The 23,891-nt window shown below is 31.7% G+C and overlaps 1 protein-coding gene across 1 annotated transcript in view; it reads left to right on the plus strand.

Annotated features, from left to right (window-relative positions):
* Positions 1–277: 277 nt before the first annotated feature.
* The window catches only part of LOC143225979 (inositol-tetrakisphosphate 1-kinase-like), a 57,025-nt gene continuing 33,411 nt past the window's right edge, over positions 278–23,891 (plus strand). Inside the window, exons 1-4 of the mRNA XM_076456260.1 lie at positions 278–1,089; positions 10,830–10,854; positions 13,404–13,529; positions 22,597–22,714. Of these exons, the coding sequence (XP_076312375.1) occupies positions 1,010–1,089; positions 10,830–10,854; positions 13,404–13,529; positions 22,597–22,714 (349 nt within the window). The 5' untranslated portion in view covers positions 278–1,009. The remainder of the gene's footprint in view (positions 1,090–10,829; positions 10,855–13,403; positions 13,530–22,596; positions 22,715–23,891) is intronic.

Genomic DNA, 23,891 nt, shown 5'->3' on the forward strand with positions numbered 1-23,891 from the left:
TAAAAAAACACCTTTCATACGAAAAAATAAAAATACATTATTTCATACAACGAAATATATGTTGTATAACATTAGAAAGACATAAACTGGGTTGAAATTTTGAACGAAATAGTGCCTCTTTTTTTCTTTGATTCTCAAATACTCAATACATAAAAATTACATTATACATGCAGATCTTATGATTTTTTGTTATTATAATATAAATAGCTTTCTTTGCCTGGAGAAGTGTTTTATAAGTGTAGTTTAAATCTGAATGTTATTTTAATAACAACGCACTAGGCGTGGTTGTTTTGACATGCGGACGCAGTGTGTAATTTCGAAACATTCTTGGTAGAGTAAGCTAGTTTAGAAACGTAAGTGTATGTTTTCGTGAGTTTACCTCTGTTTACCCAACCTATTTTTCGTGACATGCTTATTAATGTGACTGTAGAAGTATAATGTTACGTCGTCTTTAAATCGGAATAGATGGGCATTTAGGCCAAATATATTTTAGTGATGAGATTTTGAAACGTTGTTTAGCTTAAGCGGAGAAAACCTGTAACTGATATATTATAGGGCTGATGAAACGAGTAGTAATGGCATATCCAAGTTAGTTTCTGTGGAAACAGTTGTACTCGAAATTAGATACTGTTAACAGCTATCTAACTTCAACTTAGTTTGAGACTTGCCAGTGTTATTAATATGTACTAACATCATAGTAAATAGGAAGTTCTGTTTGGTTTTTGGAAAAGTGTGCTTGGTCAGTTGTTTTGTGCGTTACGTTTACACTACTATAGATTAAAATCCATAGTGAGAGTACTATTGATACAGCCTGCTTTAAAGTAACGTCTCTTTTTATGAACTGTATTCTCGGCAGTAAAGAATGGGAAAAAGAAATCGTTGTTCACCGTTGATTTCATAGTTAGGCAAAGTGTAAATTTCAGCATTCGCCATAGCTCAAGCAAAATTTGCCATATCATTGTACTTTTTGTAACAGCGTTGGTCATTTCTCAGTAAAGCAAGTTTCAATATGGCTCATCGTGTAGGTTATTGGTGGAGTGAAAAGAAAAGCAAAAAACTGAATATACAAGACTTTTCAAGAGTGTGCAGGTATGTTAGTAGTCATTTAATTATTATTTGTTTATATTTGTTGAATATATGGCATGTACTGTATTTTTATCATCAACTATAAGTAAAACACAATTTGGTATTATTCAGTAGATGGATAACAAGATAATTAAGTTAATTGCACATATAATCAGATGTCAGAAGACCATTTGGTCTGTTATGGTTATCAATCACAAGTTTTATTAAAGCCAAAGTGGGATATACTTGAATTAGGGAGTCCTAGCAAATTATAGTTCTCAACTTTATAAGAATGTGTATACAAAATCACAGTTGCAAATATATCAATCTCCCATATCCAAAATATCAGTTACTGTACATCAAACAAAAAATAAAAAATGTCTACAGTACTAATATGTGGTGATATGCAATGATTTATTTCTATCATACTTCCAATAATTGTAAATTAAGTTAAAAACAGTTGTCACGATCTCTAAGCCTTTCTTCTGCTAAATGGCAGAAAAAAGGCTTAGGGAATATTAAAAATAAAAAAACGTTTTGTTTCAAATTGGCTGGATTAGTGTGGATTAGTGATACATCAAACAATAGCTCTTTTTATGCTTTGGGTGGTTTCATTGGATCTAGAAGCATTGCACATTTGAAAAACATACAAAAACAGAACTTCAATAGAAACATATAATTCTTTTTAACCATGGGATTTGTAGAAACAAAGCCATACAATAAACTTTGTAGTGCATATCACATAATGCATAAACTGATACATAAATATGTCTGCCAAAATTGAACTGAAAGCACATCAAAAATTGGTGAATGGAGATTGTAAATAGTCTATGTTGTCTTGGCAACAACTGGTTTTACACCATATCATCAGGTGTTAACAACAGTATGTTTTCCTGACAACAGTTTTCTATGTGTAATTTTATTGAGTGTGGCTATATCTAAAGAACATGTGTTGCAATAGCCTTTGATAAAAGTGATATGAATGATATATCAATTACATCATGAAACAATGTAAAATAGGCTACTATTTGTCAATCAAGGTATTTCAAGTATAGAACTTCTGTGATTGCAAAATCACTTCAATACTTTTATGAGTATGCAAGTAAGTTTATATTTAATTTTTAAGATCTAGTTTAGAATTTTCATTTCATTTATCCATATAATATGAATCCAGCTGTATGAACTTGAAATTGATGAATTGTATTAGGACTACATTTTATCATGCCTTGATATGGGTTTCATATTACCAGATAAAGTGGTAATTTGACATCATTCACTGACATTTTGTTAACATTGTTCCAGTGGAAAGATCTTTTGGTGTTATTGGTCAATTTATAGGTACAAATTGTAGTTTTTCATTAATTACTAACTACATAATTGACATTATGATGTAAATTTACAATTTTTAAATGTGGAATCTGGTGGTGTGTGAATATTTTTGCTATTCACATTATTCAAAAATTGCCAAAAATTCCCTACTTGAATAAACAATAACAGCATGATCAAAATTCCAAATTTCTGCTTTTTAAGTAACAGTTTAGTGTAATATTTGGCATGTAGTCTTAAATCTGACAAACATGTTGATAGCAGTATTTTCTAAATCATAAAAAGAAAAATAAAGAAAGTCAATAAAGTTGTTCTTAACTTTTTCTCAACAGGCTCACTATAATAAAGACAAGTTCATCTACACATTTGCACATATTAAGTATTTGCACTATAACTTTTGGTACATGTGTGTCTTCACAAAATTTGGTAGACTTTTCATAAGGGTTATATGTATTTAAAAAATAAGACTTTTTAAAGAAATATTTTAACTAAAGATTTGTTTGTGAAAATCTGTTTCGTAACTAGTCTGAATGCAAAGTGATTACATGTTATGATTAAAAACTATTTTTTTTGTCCCAAAAATCTCAAATATTATTTACATAATGTCTCAAACCTCCTAAATACATATCAAACACTTGTTTGCAATAAAACTTTATATTTTGTTATTTTCTATACTCTAACTTTGTGGGGTCCTTAACCAATCTCATAACCAACATAAAAAATTAGGAAATAAATATAAATTGTGCATTTTCCTTGCTAGAATGACTATATATTATAATGTGAAAATATAAATGTTTAGTCTAAGTAGCTTAAGCCTCATAACAATATATGTGAATATATATATTTATTATTGTTTATTATATTGACCTTCCAGTCATGTCTACCTAGCATTACATAACTTGCATTGGCTGTGTTTTAGTGGACTAGTATTGTGTATTATGCAGTCATGTTTCAATTATTATACATTATATAGACCCTTGTGCAAATTAATTGAAACAAATGGTCATTTTACAATATTTTCAGCATGGCGGTCGGTGTAGACTCGCTGGACCCGTTGGTTTCCTTTAACAGTCATTTTTTCACACAGATGGCATCATTAGCTGTGTTTTGCAGTACGGTCGATATATTTTTGGGATATATGACGAAATTTTAGGAATATTACATCATTCGAAATTGTGTTAGAAGGGCAAGGAGACCAGTCAAAAAACTTCTTACTAACTCAATGAAGAAAAATGGGATTAATGGGGTCTGAAATACAAGAACTGGATGCAAGACTCATTTCTTCATACAGGGTCAAAGAAGTCTGCATGTTCACAGATCTCCAGGTGTGAAACTTCGAGAATCTCACATCAATCAGTTTGAAAAACATTCCTTGAAGATGTTTTGGGGCTTTTTCAACTACTACGGTATCAGAGGCTTACATATAGTAGAAGAATGATGCGAGGACCACAGTACATCGAAGTTTTGCAGAGAAGAGTCGTTCCAGAATTGAAAAGAGATTTCCAGATGGATCTGTCATTTTTCAGCAAGATCTGGCTCCATGCCACACATCGAAACTTGTGAAGAATTTTATGACTACAACACGAATAAAGGTGCTGGACTGGCCTGGAAACTCTCCAGACTTAAATCCTATTGAAACTCTTTATGAAGAAAGACTTCAGGGAAAAGACTGTATTACGAAAGATAAGCTATTTGAGGTGTGGTACTGCGATCCGAAAATTATTAAAGATTACAGTCAACTCGTGGTTTCGATGCCAAAGCGGATTAATGATCTTTTGAAAAATAAAGGCGGTCATATCATGTATTAATTTGTGAGTAATTTTTGGATTATCAGAAATAAAACAAAAAATTGAAAAAATCGTAATTTTCCATCTTGTTTCAATTAATTTGCAGAAGGGTGTATATGTATATAAGTTATTACTATTTAGAAATAACTTATTAAACTTAATTTGCTTAAAATATAGAACAATGAATCAAGAAGTAAAGCAAACAATTAACAATTATCTCTTCTTTCTATGATCCTTGTATTCAGTTTGTTGCTGGATTTATGTTGCTAAACCTTTTAAAATTTCACATTTGGAGGATATCAAACAAAATTTTTTTAGATTTTATATATACAGTTGAATAACAAAAAATCATAAATAACTACACTGATACCATAGAATTCCACTTTATTTATTAAGCTTAGAAACTAAGGTTTTTCTTTTATATCTTATAAAATATGAAACTTTCAGCAGACTGAAGACACAACCTACCTCCTTGAAAACTTGTTTGAAAGAATGTGGAAGTATTTTCAAATATTAAAATGGTGGGAAAAAATATAGTTGAGTGGGACCACTGTGTTTGATTCAGTACATGAATCATATCTCAGCAAAATAAAAAGATATGAGGTTCTTATTTTATATTCTAACATGTCAGTATTAGTAATTTGAGTTCCTAATTTGTAAGAAATTATAGACTTAGTATTTTGAAATCACGAACACCTAATTTTAAACAGCACTGCATTTAACATACCACATGACTCACTAAAATCTATATTTAAATGTATTCTTTTAATATTTACTTTTGAATTCAGAAATTAACTTGCATATAATAAAGTTTGAATGATAATTTACAATTTAATTCCAAAGTTATTGACATAAATTTATAAAATAGTAGTTCAATAAAACTTTGAGTGCAAGTCTACAAATGCAGTGACATAGCCATTGAACCCTCACCCTTTGCAGTGGGGTTAACCCTAAACCAATGTCTGCAGCTGCTATAAACATATTCAGAATTTATGCAATCTATACACATGTTGCACATTCACACTGAACTGGTAGAGGCAGGCTGAACTCTGTTAGGTGAATAAGCAGTCAGTGGGTTAAACTGTATAGTATGCAAGTACAAATTTCATATTCTATAAAATTATAGGCATAACATTTAACAGAACATTAACGTGAAACAACCACTTCAGAAATAATCATAAAAGTAGCTGGAGAATAGAATGTCTCTGGAAAATGAGAAACTATGCCAGAGAATGGAATACTGTCCATTATGTTAATTTACAGGGTGTACATCAGATACCTATTTGATTATGGTAGCATGATAATGTACAGCTTTTTGAAACAATTACACAGTTCATTACAGCCCAAACAATTTGGAGCTATCAGGACAGCATACCAACTCCAATCTCAAACCCCTAAAGAAATAGCTCTACAAAATTAGTAAGCTAAAACTATTTAAAGAATGAATCATGAAATTTTCAGTTACTTTTTATTATAAATTGTCTAACTGTAATTCTTCATCTTTCCAGTTCTTGAATCTTGCCACTATACCTACTTCTTGAGAAAAGTAGATTACCTTATAACCTCGTAAAAATTGTAAAGTAGTCCTTCTTCTCCAGATATTGCTTGACTTCCTCATAATTCTGACAAATCTAATTGTGACAAGGAGGATTTTGACAGCCTGTTCCTTCTACCTAACTATGCTGTGCCTTTCCTGCAGAATCCACTAGGCCTAATTCAGTATTTTTAGATATGATTTCTTAGGTGTGTTTCATTTTATTGGTTTCCCTGATCTTTTATGATCATGTTCTTTCTTTATTACATGACATTCATTTCTCTGAGTATTTTGTTTCTTTCCTTCTCCTGATATTAGAGTTCATGCTGAGCATTTCATTTTCCATCAGAAAGTAGGTACTGACATACCTTGCTCTTTACAGGCCTTGAATTATTTTGCGTAGGCTTACCATCAGGCTGTTCAGCCTCTTTTATGATTCTCAGCTCTTGAAGTCATGTTTGTCTTTATGGGGAACTGACCCAGAAAATCTTTGTTTATCCTGCACACACAGTTTTCATTATTTATTGTTTTACATTTCGTGCTCTCCTACAGTAGTTATCCACCATATACCTTTCTGAGGCACTCCAACAACCTCCTGAGGGTTTTTTTGAGCTATCTTCTCTTTCATTAGTTTTATGTTGGTGTGATTTTCCTTTTCAGCTCTTTTTCTTCACAAGTGCTTTCTTTGCTGTTGGGATCTTCTGGGGAGGGATGCTGTCTTGCCTCAGGTTTGTTTACCATCCATTTATCTTCAGGACTTATGGAAGGTTCCTATTTTCCATCAGTCAGTTTTGGGAAATATTTGTAAATATCACATGTGGAATCTGTGAAGTAGCATTTGACTCCATATTTGTTTGCTTGTTTGTTTCATTCTGAGCTCTTACACTTTCCTGTTCCTCATTCTCTACTGTTCCATCATTTAAACTGTTCCTACTGTTAAGGGTTCCACTGTTTGTCATGTTTTTCAATGTAAGTTTTGTTGATGTCAGCATTATTGGTGACTGTCCATTGCAGACTTCTTGATTGATTTTTTTTCCCCCAATAATGGGAATTTGCTATAAATCTTTGAGTCATCCAGGTTTTATCAAAAGGACTTCTATCCACTTCCTTTCCACACCTCTGTTGTCCACTGTACCAATATCCTTTGTTACTTCAGGATCCTACTGCTAGTCAGCATCTATCAGAGCCAGTGCAAACTGTTTGATCACAGAGACTTACTGAGCCTATTAACCAACATTCCCCACTTTTTACTCCAAGTTTGTGTTCCTCAAGAAAACCAGGGACTGGATTCCTGTAATTGATCTGTCACAACATTGTCTTTGGTATGTATACCATGGAGTTGTGTATCAGTTTTGCACTTTGTTTTTTGGGCTTGCTTTCGTTCCATGTGTCTTTGGTTTGGTGATGAAAGCTCTTACTCAATTTCTGCATGCTCATGGATTGAGTTTACACCATTGGATGGACAACTGGCTTCTGTTCTTTCAGAACTGGAATATTTACAATATACTTCTCTGCTTTTAAGAAAAAGCAACTTGCATAGTTTGGATTATCATGTTTGAGGAGAATGTCCTGTTACTTACAAAATACAATACCAGTTGGGTGTCTTTTTTCAACCTCATCCCAATCAGACCCAACCTTCTCCAATTTGACTTTTTTTTTATGGATCTTTCAGTTCTCTACACCTGTATGTTCTCTCTCTTTCTGCTTACTAGGTTCTGTTGCTTTTTGGGATTTTGGACTTCCATGGAAGCATTTATCTTCTTGGATTGGGCACATATGATTTCTCTTTAGTGGACTCTCTTGACTAGTGGAATTTTGCTCAGGAACCCTTGGATATTTCCATAACTTTTTCCTTCCATTTAAGACAATCTGGAATTTTGTCATTATTATCTCTTTGTGTGTGTTCATTTCATAATGTACGTACAGTTGTTGTTTTCATTTGATGTATTAAGTTTTTTATCTGCTGTATGCTAATTGTAAAATAAAGCATGATTTATTTGCTTCTTCTGTTGCAAACTGCAAATCTATCTTTTTTGCCATCTTTAGATGCCACTGAAACCATCTTTTTTTCTTTTGCTCCCATTTTTTTCTATTACTCTTATCTTGTCTCTAAGTTCCTAGACACTATCATCTATGAGACTTAGGTCTTAAGATGAATTACTTTTCTGTTTTTGAACTTCCAGTGATATTTCTCCCTCTATCATCTTCCACTAAAGACACAGATTTTCCTATTAATTATTTCAGATGAAAGAAGATTTGATTTTTAAGCCATTAATACTTGATGTACTCTTATTTTCTTTCTTGTTGTTATAGGAAGGCTTTATACTTTTGTCTTGATAGATTCTTTGTATCAAAGATGTGAGCTGAAAGAGAAGGTAACAGTCAATTTTCAGCAGTTATGTTACCTACTTTGTCTGACCAAGATTCTCTAATTGAATAAACTTTTTTATTTCCAGTCTAGCTGTCTGTCACTATGAGACATGAATGGAATCTTTTAAAGGGACTTAAAATAGGTTGTTTACATCTTATAACAGATTTTGGTTCACAGATATTGCTTCAAATGTGCTAATGAATTGGCTTGTGCATCTGATCCTTTTTGTTTGTTACTGTATACCTGCACACTTTTAAAGTAAATTTGAAGTTATATCTCCTCATTTGGCATCTATGGCTTCCTGGTCCGGATACCCTTTAGAGGAAATCGTACAGATTGATATGTGGAGGAATCCAAATGCATTGCAACATTTTATATTTGCATCACCTTACTGCCTCTTCAGTTTCACTGTTTTGTTTATCATCTGTGTTTTTTTACAAGTTCATTGGAACCTATAGAGGTGAGTTACTTTTTATTAAATGTTTATTTTCCATCTGAGTCCATACCTACACTGTTAAGTGTGACCCAGGTATTTCTGTTTTATTGAACACTTCTGTTAGTGATATACAGTTGTATGGGGTTGAAAAATTATTTGATAAAGAAAAAAAAGGCTTTCCTGTCTTAGAAAAATTCTATGTTTATACAGTTTATTACAGCTAGAACTTTTTCAGGTTGTTACATGTACTTGTCCTTGTTACCTATGCATAACATGTGGCCTCTTCTTCTCTTAGAATATTTTGTATTTATATCCATGTTATTTAAACCTCTGCATTTGCTCTAGAAACAATCTCATCTTCTGCTTTCACACAAGATGGGAAGTCAGTATAGGACATCCTCTCCAAGCATGATCCAGGTTCTTTGAAAGCATTTTTTATAATGGGGGAGACAGGGCATTTTTTGCCATTTTGGGTTTATAATTATGTAAAGTGCAGTTGTGTTTGTACCATATTTCATGGGCATCTTAAGGTTGAGACTCTGTAACATTCCAAAAATAACCCAGATCATTGATTATTCTGGATTTGAGAAGAATTTTATGAGTTTTTGAAGTTGAAATTTGACACGTAAATGCACAAAATCCAAAAAAAAAGAGAGTGGTAGGTTGAAGTTATGCAATTCCTGTTATTATTCTTGTTTAGAATTTTAAAATTTCAAACAGGTTTCTCACTTCTGAAATATGTTCCAACTTACCTCCCTCATGATTGTATGATTTTTATAATATGTTCAGGTAGAATGTGCAAAGAATGGATAATTATGAGTAGGTTAATGCATGTTTTGAATTGTTTCAAGGTTGTTCAAAAACTTGAGTTGTGTGGTTGTTGACGATATGAGAGCAACTCGGCAAGGAAAGGCTCTCATTATTCCAGAGATGGTTACCTGTTTGGAATTCATTTACATGTTAAAAATGTGAAATGTGTTCTTCCTTATTTTGCTGAGATATCACACTCATTTATAAATTATTTACTTTGCTACAGTTACTCTAATTTTCACATTGAATTTATTATATGCAGGGGTGAATGAAAAGTGGTCCTCCTCTTGAAAATGTTGTTAATTTGTTATATCTTTTATTAGATACCATAAAAATGTATAAAACTGTGTGTTTTTAGAAAGCACTTGATGAGATCTATTCAGATATGATCTTAAATCTTAATTTTGACATAAGCTTTCATAAATACCTGAACTTTTCATGATTTTAGTTACATTTTCTCTTAAAAAGTGTCGTGCACCTGCCATAGTTTTTATATCTTCTTATTTCAATTAGCCTACAAAATGATCAAAGAAGTTATTAAAATTATTTAATAATACTTTTTAATTAGTAGTGTAAGTTCTGTTATTTTTATTTCAAGTACTGAGTCCAATAGCATTCAAATATTTTTCTACCAGTGTCAGTGAAATTATTGGATACATCTTGTCTTCCTGTGGTGTGGCACAAGCTCATAATCACATCTTTACCATTTTGGTATTTTGGCCAAATTCATTACTTTAGTTGATTTATTGTCTGACCTTTGTGCTTTTAGTATCATTGATTTATGTACAATATAATGTTAATGAACAAATTCATGTGTAATAACGTTAGATGTGTAACACCAAACATAACCACATATGAATCTATATATCAACATTGCATATCATTGTATTTGCTTGTAGTCCAAAAGACTGTCAACTTATTCATGTATGGTAACCATGACAATCTTCTACCAGCCAACTTACTCCAGCATACCTCAGTAAATGCAGTGTACTTTGGCAGATACAAAAACTAAGCAGCTAAATTATTACCATATTGCACTGACACCTATTGGGTGATCTGCCCACTGCTGTTAGCATAGCATAAAAAGACTGGACTTTTAATATTCTGTTTTTTACAGCCTAATTTATCATCTGTGCTCTTCTAGAGCACAGTTCCCTCACTGTACATGTGGAAGTTAAACACATGTGGTTTTTATAAATCTTGAGGTTGGTATTAGAATTGATACCAGCTTATTGAGCAGGTAAATGTTTTCCATACCAATTGCTAATTATACCATCTTTTAACTTGTGAATTGTAAGGGTTTTTGAAAAATTAGGCTTTAAATACAAGCTTAACCTCCTCAAATTAGCATCAGAGCACTGTTTTTTATACTTTTGTGAAGACTTTTGAAACTTTCAAACTTATATTTAAAAGTATTAATATATTTTCAGCATGGCTTAAGAATGTTTATAATTGAAATTTTTAACTTAATTATTCATCTAATACTTTTCTTTTTTGTAGGAAGCTGGGGTTGGACTTAGTTAAGGTGAGTAATTTGAACATTTTATCTATTTTTTGTAACAAATTTGTGTATAGTATTGATAAAGGAAGAGTTATTTTTGTGAAGTATGAATGCCATGAGTTATAAATAAAGATGTAAGTGAAAAGCACATTTTGCTTTTTATAAGGCCACAGTACTGTCCATTAAAATGGAGAAAGAAAATTTTTACTCCAAACAGTACAGTGTAAGCATTGTTGATTGTATTCGTTTTTTCTTATTAAATAAAATGGTTCTTATACAACTTAATATAAAAAAGATAAGTTTTTGCCTAATAATTTTTATATTAAAATGTTACATATTTTGGTACTATAAAGTGTCATAACCAGGACATAGTCTATTTTAACATTCTAAAATTTTATTGAACTACCATTTTATGGATGTATATTAATAAGTTTGGAATCAAATAATAGATTATAATTCCAATTTTGAATGTTATACATTAGTTAGATTCTTAATTTGAAGGTAAATATAAAGAACAAAGCCAAATATTATTTTTGAGTGTCATGTGATTTGTTGAATGCAGCAAATTAGATGTTAATGATGTCCAAATTCAAAGTCTGTGATTTTGTTATGAACTAGGAACTCAAAGTATCAGTGTTGACAAGCTAGAATATGAAATAAGAATGTACCATGTTTTCTGTTTGCTGAGATATCACTGCATTTAGTGAATCAAACATGGTGACCCTGTCTTCCTCTTTCTATTTTTGGAAATACTTACTTAGGTACTCCTACTCTTGTCTGTGACGTGTGAATAACCAGTCAAAAGTCAGATGTCTCCCACCTGGTTTTCTGAGTGTCTGCAAAGTATTTATGCATGAAACTCTTTTTTTTTTTTTTTTTTTATGGTAGATTCCTAGTGGTAAGATAACGTGTTACTGAGTTAAAAAATTTTTTTTACCCCAAATGCTGTTTAGTCTGATAGATTATAGTGAAATTCTGTGGTGTCTATATAGTAATTTACTGTTTTTGTTAATTTAAAATGCACGAGTAAAACCTAAAAAATTTTGGCTTGCATTATCCAAATGCAAACTTTTATAAGGCTTAACAAATTATGGCAAGCTGCAAACAAATACATATTTCATAACTAGAAGATAAATAGTTTTCTTTTCATTACTAATTTATTTATTGTTCTGTGTTTTAAATAAAATAACTGAAATTTAAGAACATACTTTTTCAATTAAAATTATTACATTTGAAATGTGACTGTATTTTGCAAAATACTGGTCCACTAGAATACAGCCAAGACAGGCCACATTATAATGGCCAGTTTTATATTATTAGATGTGATAACATGAGTGCACATGAACTGCATCATTCAACTTCAGTAATGTTAGTCAGACACTGCTGGACAGTCAATAAAATAAAAATAATAATTATTTTATGTGTGTAAAATGTTACAAAGTTTAAGCTATATAGACTAAATATTTGCATATTCATGTTATAATTAGTAGTAATTTTGAGATGAAAAAAGCATAATTTATATCTTATTTCCTATTTTTTACAGTGGTTATGAGGTCAGTTGGATTGATCAAACTAATTAAGAGATACATTAGTGAAAATAACAGATAAAATATGAAGTGTTTTGTCTAAAAAAATTGGATAATTATCTGGAGGATATTAGGAGGTTAGAGATTTTGCATGTAGCATTTGACAATTTTCTGACACATAGAAGTATTTTTAATCTTAAAATCAAAATTGCTTCACATGTTAGATAGTCAACCTTTGAAAATAAAAAGTGCATGAGAAAGTCATTAATTAAAAATATTAAAATTTAATTAAAACATATGATACTTTGTGTGTGTATGCCTTGTAATATTTACTGATAATCTGCAAAATTTCTTGAAGATAAATAAAAATTTTAAAAAGTTAGAGTATAACTAACTTATGAATACTTTTGGGGATACAGGCTTGGTGGAATCCATTCATCCATATTAGATGGGTTATGTGTGTATGAAAAGGTATAGTCTCCTGACTGGCTGAAATCTTAAATGAAAAAATGATTACATTATTTAAATGAACACAATTTACAAGTATGTGCAAAAATCAACAAGGTAAAAGTGTGTGTTTCTTTGCATTAAGAGTTGTACACATTCTAATAGGACATTGCATGAGGTGAAGCAAGAGATAAGTAATTTCTTTTTTAAAAGTTATTAAAATTGTGACCTGCAGTGCAAATAATATCTAATGGCTTGTATTTCACTGAGGGTCTTAAGAAACAGTTATGAAATGATCTTATTTAATGAAAGTCAAAATTGGTTTAAATAAATTAAATAAAACTAATGAAATATATCCAAGATGTTTTATAGTAGTAAATATAACTGTAGAAATGTTTTTACATGCATATGCATGTTTCAGTGCTAAACTGTGTTATCGTGCAGTGTTTTTGGTTTTACTTTTGCCATTTGTGTAGTGGCTGGTGATTTGTTAAAAAATATACATGTATTATCATTATTCATTGTTTAGTGTATAACGACTTAACTGATACTAACTTTTAACCATTCTGTCTTGATATAATCTTAATTATATTTTATTAGTTGGATCTCTGCCGACCACTTGAAGATCAAGGTCCGTTTGTTGCTATTGTTCACAAACTCTGTGATTTTGTTGTAAAAGCCAATGAAGGAAATGAAGAAGCAATTAAAATATGTGAAGAGTTTGAGGTAAGTTTTCTTGAAACTCATATTTTGGGTGAAGAAAATGATCATGTCGTTAAAGAAATATATAAATAGTTTTGTTATTAAAAAATGTTCTTGTGCTGTAGGTAAATAGAAATGTTCACAGTGAGTTTTATTACACATAATATTTTAGTAATATATGGTGTGCAAAACCAGCTAAAAATTTCATATATTTTAGACTATTCACATTAATTTAATGTATGTAAGAAGTAAATATATATTTAAATGTTATAGTGATATATAATACTGATAAAAATTATTTTTTATAGAAGTTTATAAATATTTGTAAATATTTACAAGGAAATAACAAAAGGATCCAAAACAGATGGTATGTCGAAAGCCAAGAAGTTTTGTAGATAGTAATAAATCACCAAAAGATAAGTTGTTGTAAGAGTAAGTATTATTTTGACATTATGTTCTTTGTGAAGCAGCAAAAGCCATAGAGAAAAATAACAAATAAGTTGTTGCTGTTAATGTTCTCTTTGCTAATGGCAGAGAATGTACAGAGTAAGTGTCATGCCACACACTGCCATAACAAATGCAAACTAGAATATTATTGATTCACTGAAATATTTTTTTAGTATTTATTTTCTATCTGTTTTTAAATAAAATAGGAATAGTATATAATTTTTCCTTTTTAAAACAATTGGTTACAGATTAGGATTTTCTAACTATTTCAGAATGTTACTTACATCATTGCTAAAAACATTTGAGCATGTGTCAGGCATTTGAATAAAACTCCCAGCTCCATGTGTAATAACATTTACTGCATTAGTCATTGATGCAACCATCAATTAAAGAGCAACACATTTTAAATATACAGTAATCCCTTTGAGCACTTTTTATGTACTTCAAAGCTCATTCTTTTCCTCAGCACTGCAGTGTTTATTCACATTATTTTCTCATCAAGAATTGCAGAAGTTTTGTGCTTATTAAATTTTTATTTAATATTTTCTTATTCTCCTGCTTTGACTCTTTTTTTTTTTTTATCTTAGTCTGTTTGCTTTCATCTTTTATTTACTGACCTCCTTAACTTCTGTTCTCTTTATGCTTTTCTTTGGAAGCACTGCATCACTTTTATGATGTAAATCCATTCATGGCTCATGACTGAATTACTGCATGAATCAGCATGGTAAGCATTTAGAAATTAAAGTATGATTGGCCAAAGATATTGTGTGAAAAATATAGCATAACTCCATAGGTCCACTTATAGAAAAGAATTAATTTTGAGGTGAAATCTAAAGAACCAACAGTACTAGGATGATACTGATCTCAACTAAATTATGCTTAAAGTACATAACACATTATCAGGTCTTTTTCATACATTTCTTTAAGATCTGTAATATGTGGTATTTAATACTTTAGGATTTAACTATTTGGATAACAAAGTTTTATTTCTCTGCTATTCAACACACATAGGACAGTATTTCCAGTACTATCATTTATAGAAAGAAAGCTATAACAAATAATTGATAATCCTTTTATAGTAGTTGTTACATTTCATTTCCTTTTATCTTTCTGTGATAATCCACAAGTAAAAAAATTACATGTTTTATCTTCTCTTCATGAGCATCTTTTTCTGCATATGTCATGAGGTTTTAGTCAGTTACATTCAAAATTTAAACTACCTTTTTTTATGGAATACTAATAAAAATATAAAAACACAACTAATAATCTATAGTTTAATATATACAAGTTTAAAGTTCTTATCTTTATATGGTAACATTAAAATACTGGTAGCAGTATTACTATTTGTATAAAAAAAGTAGGGTTAAGTGTTATCCACAGCACAAATTGAAGAAGATCGAGTTAAGTACTTTTTCTTGTTTTTTGTGTGAATTCTTTATTTATTATTATAAACGTAATTAAGATGTACAAATAGGAAAATTTACAGTAAGGGGAGATTAGGAGCAATAAATAATAGTGTAATAACGAAAAGTTTCTCAAGGTACACTTGTGAGCAGTTTGCAAGTATTTCACGTGTAATCTATTTCTATAGGGAAATGTGAGGCAATTGATTTAAAAATTTTAATGGTGTGAAAAGTAACTTAACATGATTCAAAAGGCAATAAAACATTATGATTTAAGTATAAATATATGTGAGTTATTATCAGTTTTTAATTTTATTTATATTTAGAATAAATAAATATAATTTCATGTTACAATTTAAAGTCATTATAAAAAGAAGAAAAAAGTTAATTTAGATTTTTTTTTTTTTTTGGTTACAAGGTTACTCAATTTGACCAACCTTCTATAAAGTTAGGGTAGGTAAAATAACCAATAAAATATAAAAGTTTTACTGGATAAGAATGTTTAAAATTTGTTTATGAGGTTTTCAAGATTATACAAAAGAAGTTTGAGGTTTTGGAGAGGATGAAAAGTATTTTTAAAAATGACATGAAAATCACTTTGCACTTGGACTAGTAAAAAATACACATACGTAATTATGGACAAATGTATTGTAAAAGTGCTTAATAAAAAAAATGATTTTTTTGGTACAAGAAACTTGTCTGTTTAACAAAAGTCTGCCAAATTTTGTGAAAATACACAAAATATTGGACTAAAAATTATTGTATGGAAACTATAACAAAAACAAAATGAGAGAGAGTTAACTAGTGTTTTGTTTTCGTATCAGGAAATGTGATTACTATCATAGACATAGATATAAAATTCATAGTATATTAAAAAGATTAGGAAATTCATTTTAGCTTCTTAGTTATATCTATTAAAGGTATACAATTCATGAAATCCATCTTTTTTTTCTTTTTCTAACATGGCACATTTTGTATGGGCAAAAACTACCAGTAGGTGGATTATTTTTCAAACCAAGTCTTGATCTTCATATTGAAACTTTTTTCTTGAGAAGAGTTTGGCACTGAGATTGAAATATTGTTTTAAAACCATCTGTGGGTAGTTCTTGTTTATATATAGGCTTTTCCAAGACAAATCAGTTATGGTTAAAACTTGCAAAATGTATGATAGATAACTTCAATTATATATTGACATAAGCATTTTAATATGACAAGTTTCCTCAACCTGTGCTGTCCTCTATGTTCAGAGTTTTTGCTTAACACTAGCCTTGATGCTACCATCTATCCCAATATAATATAACTGAGCTGTAGTAAATAAATGAGCAAGTACTAGCCCTCCACCAAAGGAGTGAGATGTACTTTCCTAACACAGCTGATTCTTTTTTTGTAGAGCTTTTATCATCACTTATTGATTTGACACTTCTGTGTAAAGATGTGTATTTTTTTTGCTTGTGAATTTTTAGATTTATCCATTTTTCAGTGGAATTATCTACAAAGACATTGTTTCAAACATTGTCTTGATTAGTTCTCAGCCTTTTTTGTGATTTTGTGAATAGGTTTCTTACATGTTTTTTATATATTGAATTATTTTTACTACTGCTTTGGGGCTTGAATGCTTTGTCCTCTTTTTAGTATTACCCCATATCACTCTAGTCTTTTCTTCAGACTTGAGGGTCAGATTCTCTTCTTTTGTCCACCTTTCTTAGACTTAGGTTTTCATACTTTTGTCTTACACTACCTTTTCCCATTATTTATCCTTCTTTAACTTTCTTTCCATTGTCATACACCATTTTCCCTTTGGTTTTTGGCAGATACTCATTCACTTCTTTTCTACAGTTTTGTGTTTATTTTTCTTAGCATTTTCACTTATTTGGTTACTCTTTTGCTAGAGTTCGTTGGGGTGTGATGCCTTTGTTACTGTATTGTTTTGGCCAACCTTATATTTCTTAGATCTTATTCTAGCTCCTTTCATCAGCCTCTGTGGATTTATTGGTATGTTTGTTGCTATGGTTTCATATGTTGTGGCCTCACACCAATGATATTGCCTTTTCCTCACTTATTTACTATGTCTCTTTGTCACCACTTCCTGTTCCTTTTCCCACTTTCCACTGTTACTAGACTGGCACTGTCAGTCTTGGCTGTGGCTGTAGCTCACAGTCAGTAGGACCTGTCTTATTTTGTTTATGGACTTTTGCCTTTTATTTGAGATCAGTTATTGAGTATTGGAATTTTTATCAGATCCTTAGAATTCATTTTTTTCACTCTTCTTCAATGTCTCCAAACCTTTTTACTTTACATCATCTAAAAGATCTTGTTTCTTGCCAACATTGAGTTATGGCAGTGTTAATTCTAATGGCTGTAATAACTGTTGGATGGGATTTTCATCCTTTTCCAGGATCTTCTTCTTCCAGGGAATTTATAGATATGTGTTGAGTCTTGTACCTTTTCTGTTTCATATGATTTTTCTCATTGTCCCTTATTTTTCCATGGGGAATTTCTCACTTTTCAGTGGTCTTTCACCTCAGGTCTTTTTATGATCAAGGTGTACGTACTGAATGCTTTTTTATCATTTTGTTCTGTTTCAACAAACCTCCTGCAGCCATTTTCTCCTCCTCCTTTCAGAGAAGGTATATCTTGGTTTGTTGATTCAACTTGGAATCATATCTCATTCCTATTTCTTTACTCATTACTTTGGAGAAATTTCATTCATATATCTGCAGGGCTGAGTCCTCTATTCTTCTTTTGAAGGACCTGGAGCAATTGGTTTCTCATATTATATTCTCTTCTTTTCTCAGTGTTTGGAAGGTTCTCTCTCTCTCTTGAAGACTTGGCCTTCTGTGGAATCCCATATCCTTTTTGGTTGTGCTCCTTTCAATTTCTACATTGGACTGTACATTTTCTAGAATCTTGCTCGGCATACCTTGTTTTCAACCGTTATCCTTCCTCACCCAAAGTCTTTTCCTAATGACTGAACAAAACTACTCCCACAGTGAGTATTTCTCTTATATGTATCTTTTCTGTTTCCAAATGTCTCTTTGATGGAATGGGAGGCATGTCTCAACTCTCCTGTGAATTTGGGTCATTGATACCACAACACGTAAAAAACGTGGACTGCTGTGCAGGTTAGTTGTTTGAAGTTTGACTTAATCCAGTTAATAACAGATTTATTTAAAATACAGGTTTTCAGTTGCGTGTGAAGTACACAAGTCACTAACTTGAGAAATTTTATAGTTAGGATAAGAATTGGCTCAGAGAGTAAGATTCAAAACACAAGAACAATATTTTATTTCATTGTATTAAGATACTTGGCTACATCAAGATTGTCAAAAGTATCTTGAATAGTTTGACTGTTAAAATTACTAAATTGTTCATTCTGAAGAGGTAAAGGTTCTTCAATTAAGCTTTCTGTAACATCCATTAAATTACTTAATACTATTAGTAAGTTATCAGTTAATATGCTGATTGAAATATGCACAGACATAAGTTTCTTTAATACTAAGCACATTACATCCAGTTTCTAACCAATTGATTGAGAGAGAGAGAGAGAAGGATAGCAATAGTCTTACATGGAAACGAGTGGGAACTTTTAGACATCTTCAATGTTATAAGGAACTCATACATAGTTGGATTGGGCATCATTGGTTTTCTTCAACCAGCAGCAGGTTGTTATGCTTCTTTATACAATGCAGGAAACTGTAAATATTTCAGTTGATGAACTAGCAGCAGGACCAATGGCTTCTTATTACAAAAGACTGACTTTTAGCCTAAAAGTATAGTTTTTATACAGATTTCATTAGCATTTTTATCATTCTCCAAATATTGCGCATATGAAACTCGCAATTAGATTTGTCACTTAAATGGATGAATTTTGTTTACTCATCATAGTTCTTGAAACTGAAACAAAACTAAATCAAATATTTGTTGTAATTGAAAATGGTAAATTGGTAATTTACTTGCATGTATTTCTTCTTTTCCTGTTTAGATTAAAGTTCCACCCAGTCTCTCTGATTTCCTTGCTAGTTTCTTTTACAAAGTTTATGTCCAGTCTTTACTGTAGTTAATATAAACTTTCTCATAGCTTTTTCACTGCTGCTGTGGCATGCATCTCTTGAAAATGTAAACAGTTGAATCTCAATACAGCTTGGAATGCATCTTAGTTTATACTTCACATATACATTTCTTTCATTGGTCAAGGAACATTATGTTGCTCCTCATATGCATTAATTTGATGTGCCCCACTTTTCTCTCTATTTTATATGTGTATATTGTGCATAGAATTTTACAGAACTGTTTTTCATTTCTTGAAGCATTTAAAAATAGTGTAAACAATGCTACAAATGCTTCAAACATATTGTCTATTCAAATCCATCTATTAATACTTTTGGTGGGACATTAGATTTTGGATTTCTTTTTTAAGGCTGGTTTTTAAATGTTTCATGATGATATATACAGTAAACTCTGCAGCTGTCTCCTTTATCAGTCATTATGGGGATATTTTGTGTCCTCTCTGTTTCCACATTATTGACCTCATTTTTAGGACCCATTCTTTACAGTAGTCTAATAGCTTGTTTTATTCTAGGTGAACTGACTGTTGTCTTGGATCATCTCTCGAGGCCTGCCAAAATACTACCCATGGATTAGTTCCTCTTTTCTCCGATGTTCAAGTAGCTGTGTCTCTTATTTGGGCACTTTTTTCAGTACTGTACTTCCCTTTTTCTAGTCTCCTGTTCCTCCTCTTTCAACATTATCTGGAGATCCATTCCATCAAGACTGGTCTATTTTTTGTTCTTCATGCCTACCTTCCTTCCTTGTGTTTCCCATCGAGCTGGACAATCCATGATGTATCTTTCTGACAACTCTGTACTGTCTTGCTTGACCATAGTTTTCTATATTGCATTTTCTCCTTTCACTCAGTTTTTTCACTGACTGTTTGAACAAGATGTAGTGCTTTTGACCATAGCTGGTTACTGAACAGTGCTACCTAATAATTTCAGGTTTTCTTATTGTCATCATATGTTTTCCTCTCCTGTCTTTTCTATACATTTTTGTTCATTTTTGCCTCTTTTATCCTCCTCCTTTTGTGGTCCTCCCTGACTGGAACCTGAATAATGCTCCCCATGTCCTTACCCTTCCTCTATTTTTACCCATTGATCTCTTGTACCTTGTGCCATTTTTTATTTAGATCTTGCTTCTTTTTTTTTTATGCTGATGACCATGGGAGATATGGTGTGTATTCTGTTGCTTACTCTCACATTTTTTTCTTCCATTTCTTTATATTATTACCATTCTCTTCCAAATCTTTTTCTGTTCCATCTATTAGATCCATTTTTCTTTGGCTCACCTAACTTCATTTTGTAGTTCATGCTCCCATCTATTTATTATTTGGAAGCCGTTATCTTCCCCACAATGTTTTTCCTGTTACTTTCAAGGAATGGTTACAGTGCCTTATTCATTTTGCCCATGCTTCATTGGATATAGATTCATGTGGGCTCCTATAAGTTTTCTCTCACCAGATCTGACACCTTACTCTCTAATTGGTTCTTCACTTCCATTCTTTATTGGAGAGTTTAAATGTAAACTATGTCACTTACTTTCACTGGGCATTTTATTCATTTTTTGGCTGTCTCTTCTTCCAGATTATTAACTTCCTCCTGTTACCATACTACACAAACCTTAATGACTGAATGGGTATGTTCTCTTTTTATACATCTTACCTTTACTGTAATCTATTTCTTAATATCACAGTATCTTGCTTCTAAATAAGATCTGCATCACATTGTACTAACTCATGGATTCTAGTAAAATAATGTTGGGATTACTGCCCAGTTCTAGTTGAATAAACCAATACTTGCCTGCCTTTATAAATAGGGTTTTCATGCAGTGAGCACTATCTTACAGTGTTGTGTTCCTTCAGACTCTTCACTGCATTGTTTTCCCACTCTTCCAGTGGAGTAAGGGAGTCCTTTCCATCCAGCTGATTGGGTGTTGGGCCATAGAAGCTTCCTCCTGAGTGTGATAAATTCCACTTCCTCATGAATATAGTGATGTTCTGTTGATGTAGATGGTCTATACGCTCTTTCCATTGTGGAAGAAAAGATAAATTCTTGATTCTGCCCAATTTTTTGGAGTGGAAGAATTCACCACATGCACTTTACTCCATCCCATTGCTGCCTGTATGCTGGTTCCATCATGGTCAGGTGTTGGATCAGAGTAGGCTCAGCCAACACAAGTTCTCATGCATGTGGTTGTAATACCACCTAGTTTTAGACTGAAGTTGACCCCCCCATGTTTGCTTTCCCCCTTCCTACTTTTAATTGGATGTTGAATTGGTGTTGGTTGTATATTGGGTTTGCACACGTGTGACCAGGCTTTGTTGTTAGAATGGAAGGTGTTTTCCTTTCTGCTTCCTGATCTTGAGGTGAAAAGTTGGACCCCTCTTCCTACTGTGGAACAAAAGACAAATACTTGGATTTGGACCAGCATTGACCACTGAATATGGTCTGATGCACCTTAGCCATCCTTTATTATTTGACACATCTAAATACAAATTAGCATGTATCTTTTCTGTTCAGTTTAGTGACATATATTATTACAATAGGGGCAGAGCTCATGTGGTTCGAATGAGGTGTGATCTCACATGAGTGTGACCCCATACATTAAGGTACCACACTCCATGGGTTCTCTTTAGGTGCTTTCTAAAGCCATCTAGGCATCCTTTGTATCAGTCTCTTCACCATTTCAATGTGAGATTTTAGCTATTATGTAAGAAGGGGTAAGGTATTGTAATGAAAGTTAACATTTTTCTAAGCTTAAAGTGTAATTCTTATAAATACATTTGCTAACACTTCTTAGCTTTCCTCTCAACTTCTAGTAAGTTCTTTTGCTTAATCTCAAAGTATTGATAGTGCTGTACAGTATAGAGGAAATTGGACTCCTATTGGTGGAGAATTGTTTCATGCTTATTTGCATGCTACAGTGCAGCTATACCATGTGTACTCATCGGAGGGTATATGGGGGAGTATAAAGACAAGCGATGCGCTTAAATTGCACATGTAGAGTGCAGCATAAGTAAAATAGTAAAGTTATTATGTGATAAGCAGTAATATTCTATACATTATTACATTATCAGTGTAGGAGAATATTAACTTTTAATTGTAGAATGAAAATAATAGTAAAAATAGTAAACAGTTAATTGTAAATAATAATGTTTTTTTTGTTTGTTTTTTCTTGGTGGTGGTTAGGAATATATCCATCATCACCCTGAGATTTTGATTATAGACCAGCTCTCCAATGTAAGAAAATTACTTGATCGTTCTCACCAGTATACCATAGTGAAGACAAGTGAACTAGAACAAGATGGTAATTTCTTTGTCTTTTGTAATAGTACGAACATATTTCAAAACATTTCAAACATAATACACTAAAGTAGTTTTATAAATAGATGCATATGTTCTTTCGCTAAAATTTTTTCTAGAAATGTCTACAGGAAGATGTAAATTTTTAATTTATAAACAAGTATATAGAGTTGCTTAATTTTATAGCATTTCATAACTTTTTTTGATACCAGAGACTAAGATGCTGCTTTCCTAAACTGTCATCAACTGCTACAATGCAAGTACATTGAAAAATCATTATGATTTATATATGAGCATTTATTCAGTTTTTTGTTTGTTTGTTTTTGTGAAGTATAATGGTCCAGCAAAGTGGCTGTGGTGGACTGGCATCAGTCTGCCAACCAGTCACTGAGAAACTCTTAACTCGTATCACATTGAAGTATGCTAGATTTTGTGTTTTCCATTTCATTTGTATCATCACTCATGTGATCTTGTATTTTTTAATAAAACCTGAAGAATTCTATTATTTAAACCAGTAGTGTCCACCTGGTGGCCTGCAGTCAGGTTTTGTCTGGCCTCCAAGCATTATAATGATCCTTAGTCTTTGACTGCTGTTTTGCCATATAGGGTACAGTCTGCCTCTGGCAGTCGATTGTGAGTATGGCATATATGGTGTATGGTTTGCAAAATTTCTGTGAATGTTTACAGTAGCCATAGTCAGTGGGTTAGTTAATATAAGTTTGTAAAATGAATAAACAAAACTTGCTTCACATTTTAAAGAGGCAAAGTATTATTCATGTTACTTATTGCATAACTGTAAATGTGTGTTGGCCAGGTTTCATGAGCTCCAGAATTCAACTATAATTATATAACCTGGGAATAAACATTGCTAGTTAGCATTCTGGCTCATGAGTGGTTTAAAGTAGAAGATCCCTGATAATTAAACTATTACGCTTTTCTTAGGCTTAAAGGCTTTGTAGGTAAGGCTCTGTAGTTGATTCTTCACTTGTATTGCTTATTTCAAGACATTTGAAATTTGCCTGTGTTATTAGATATCCTGCAATATAATGTTTTATATACTTTCATTTTGGAAAGTATTCTATGACTTAAATAAAGAGTATTATAGCAAAAAATTAACAGGTGTTTTGAACACTAAGCCAAATTTCTTGGAATTGCACTGCTATCAATGTACCATGTAACAA

Source organism: Tachypleus tridentatus, chromosome 9, assembly GCF_004210375.1.
Source record: "Tachypleus tridentatus isolate NWPU-2018 chromosome 9, ASM421037v1, whole genome shotgun sequence".
NCBI lineage: Eukaryota > Metazoa > Arthropoda > Merostomata > Xiphosura > Limulidae > Tachypleus > Tachypleus tridentatus.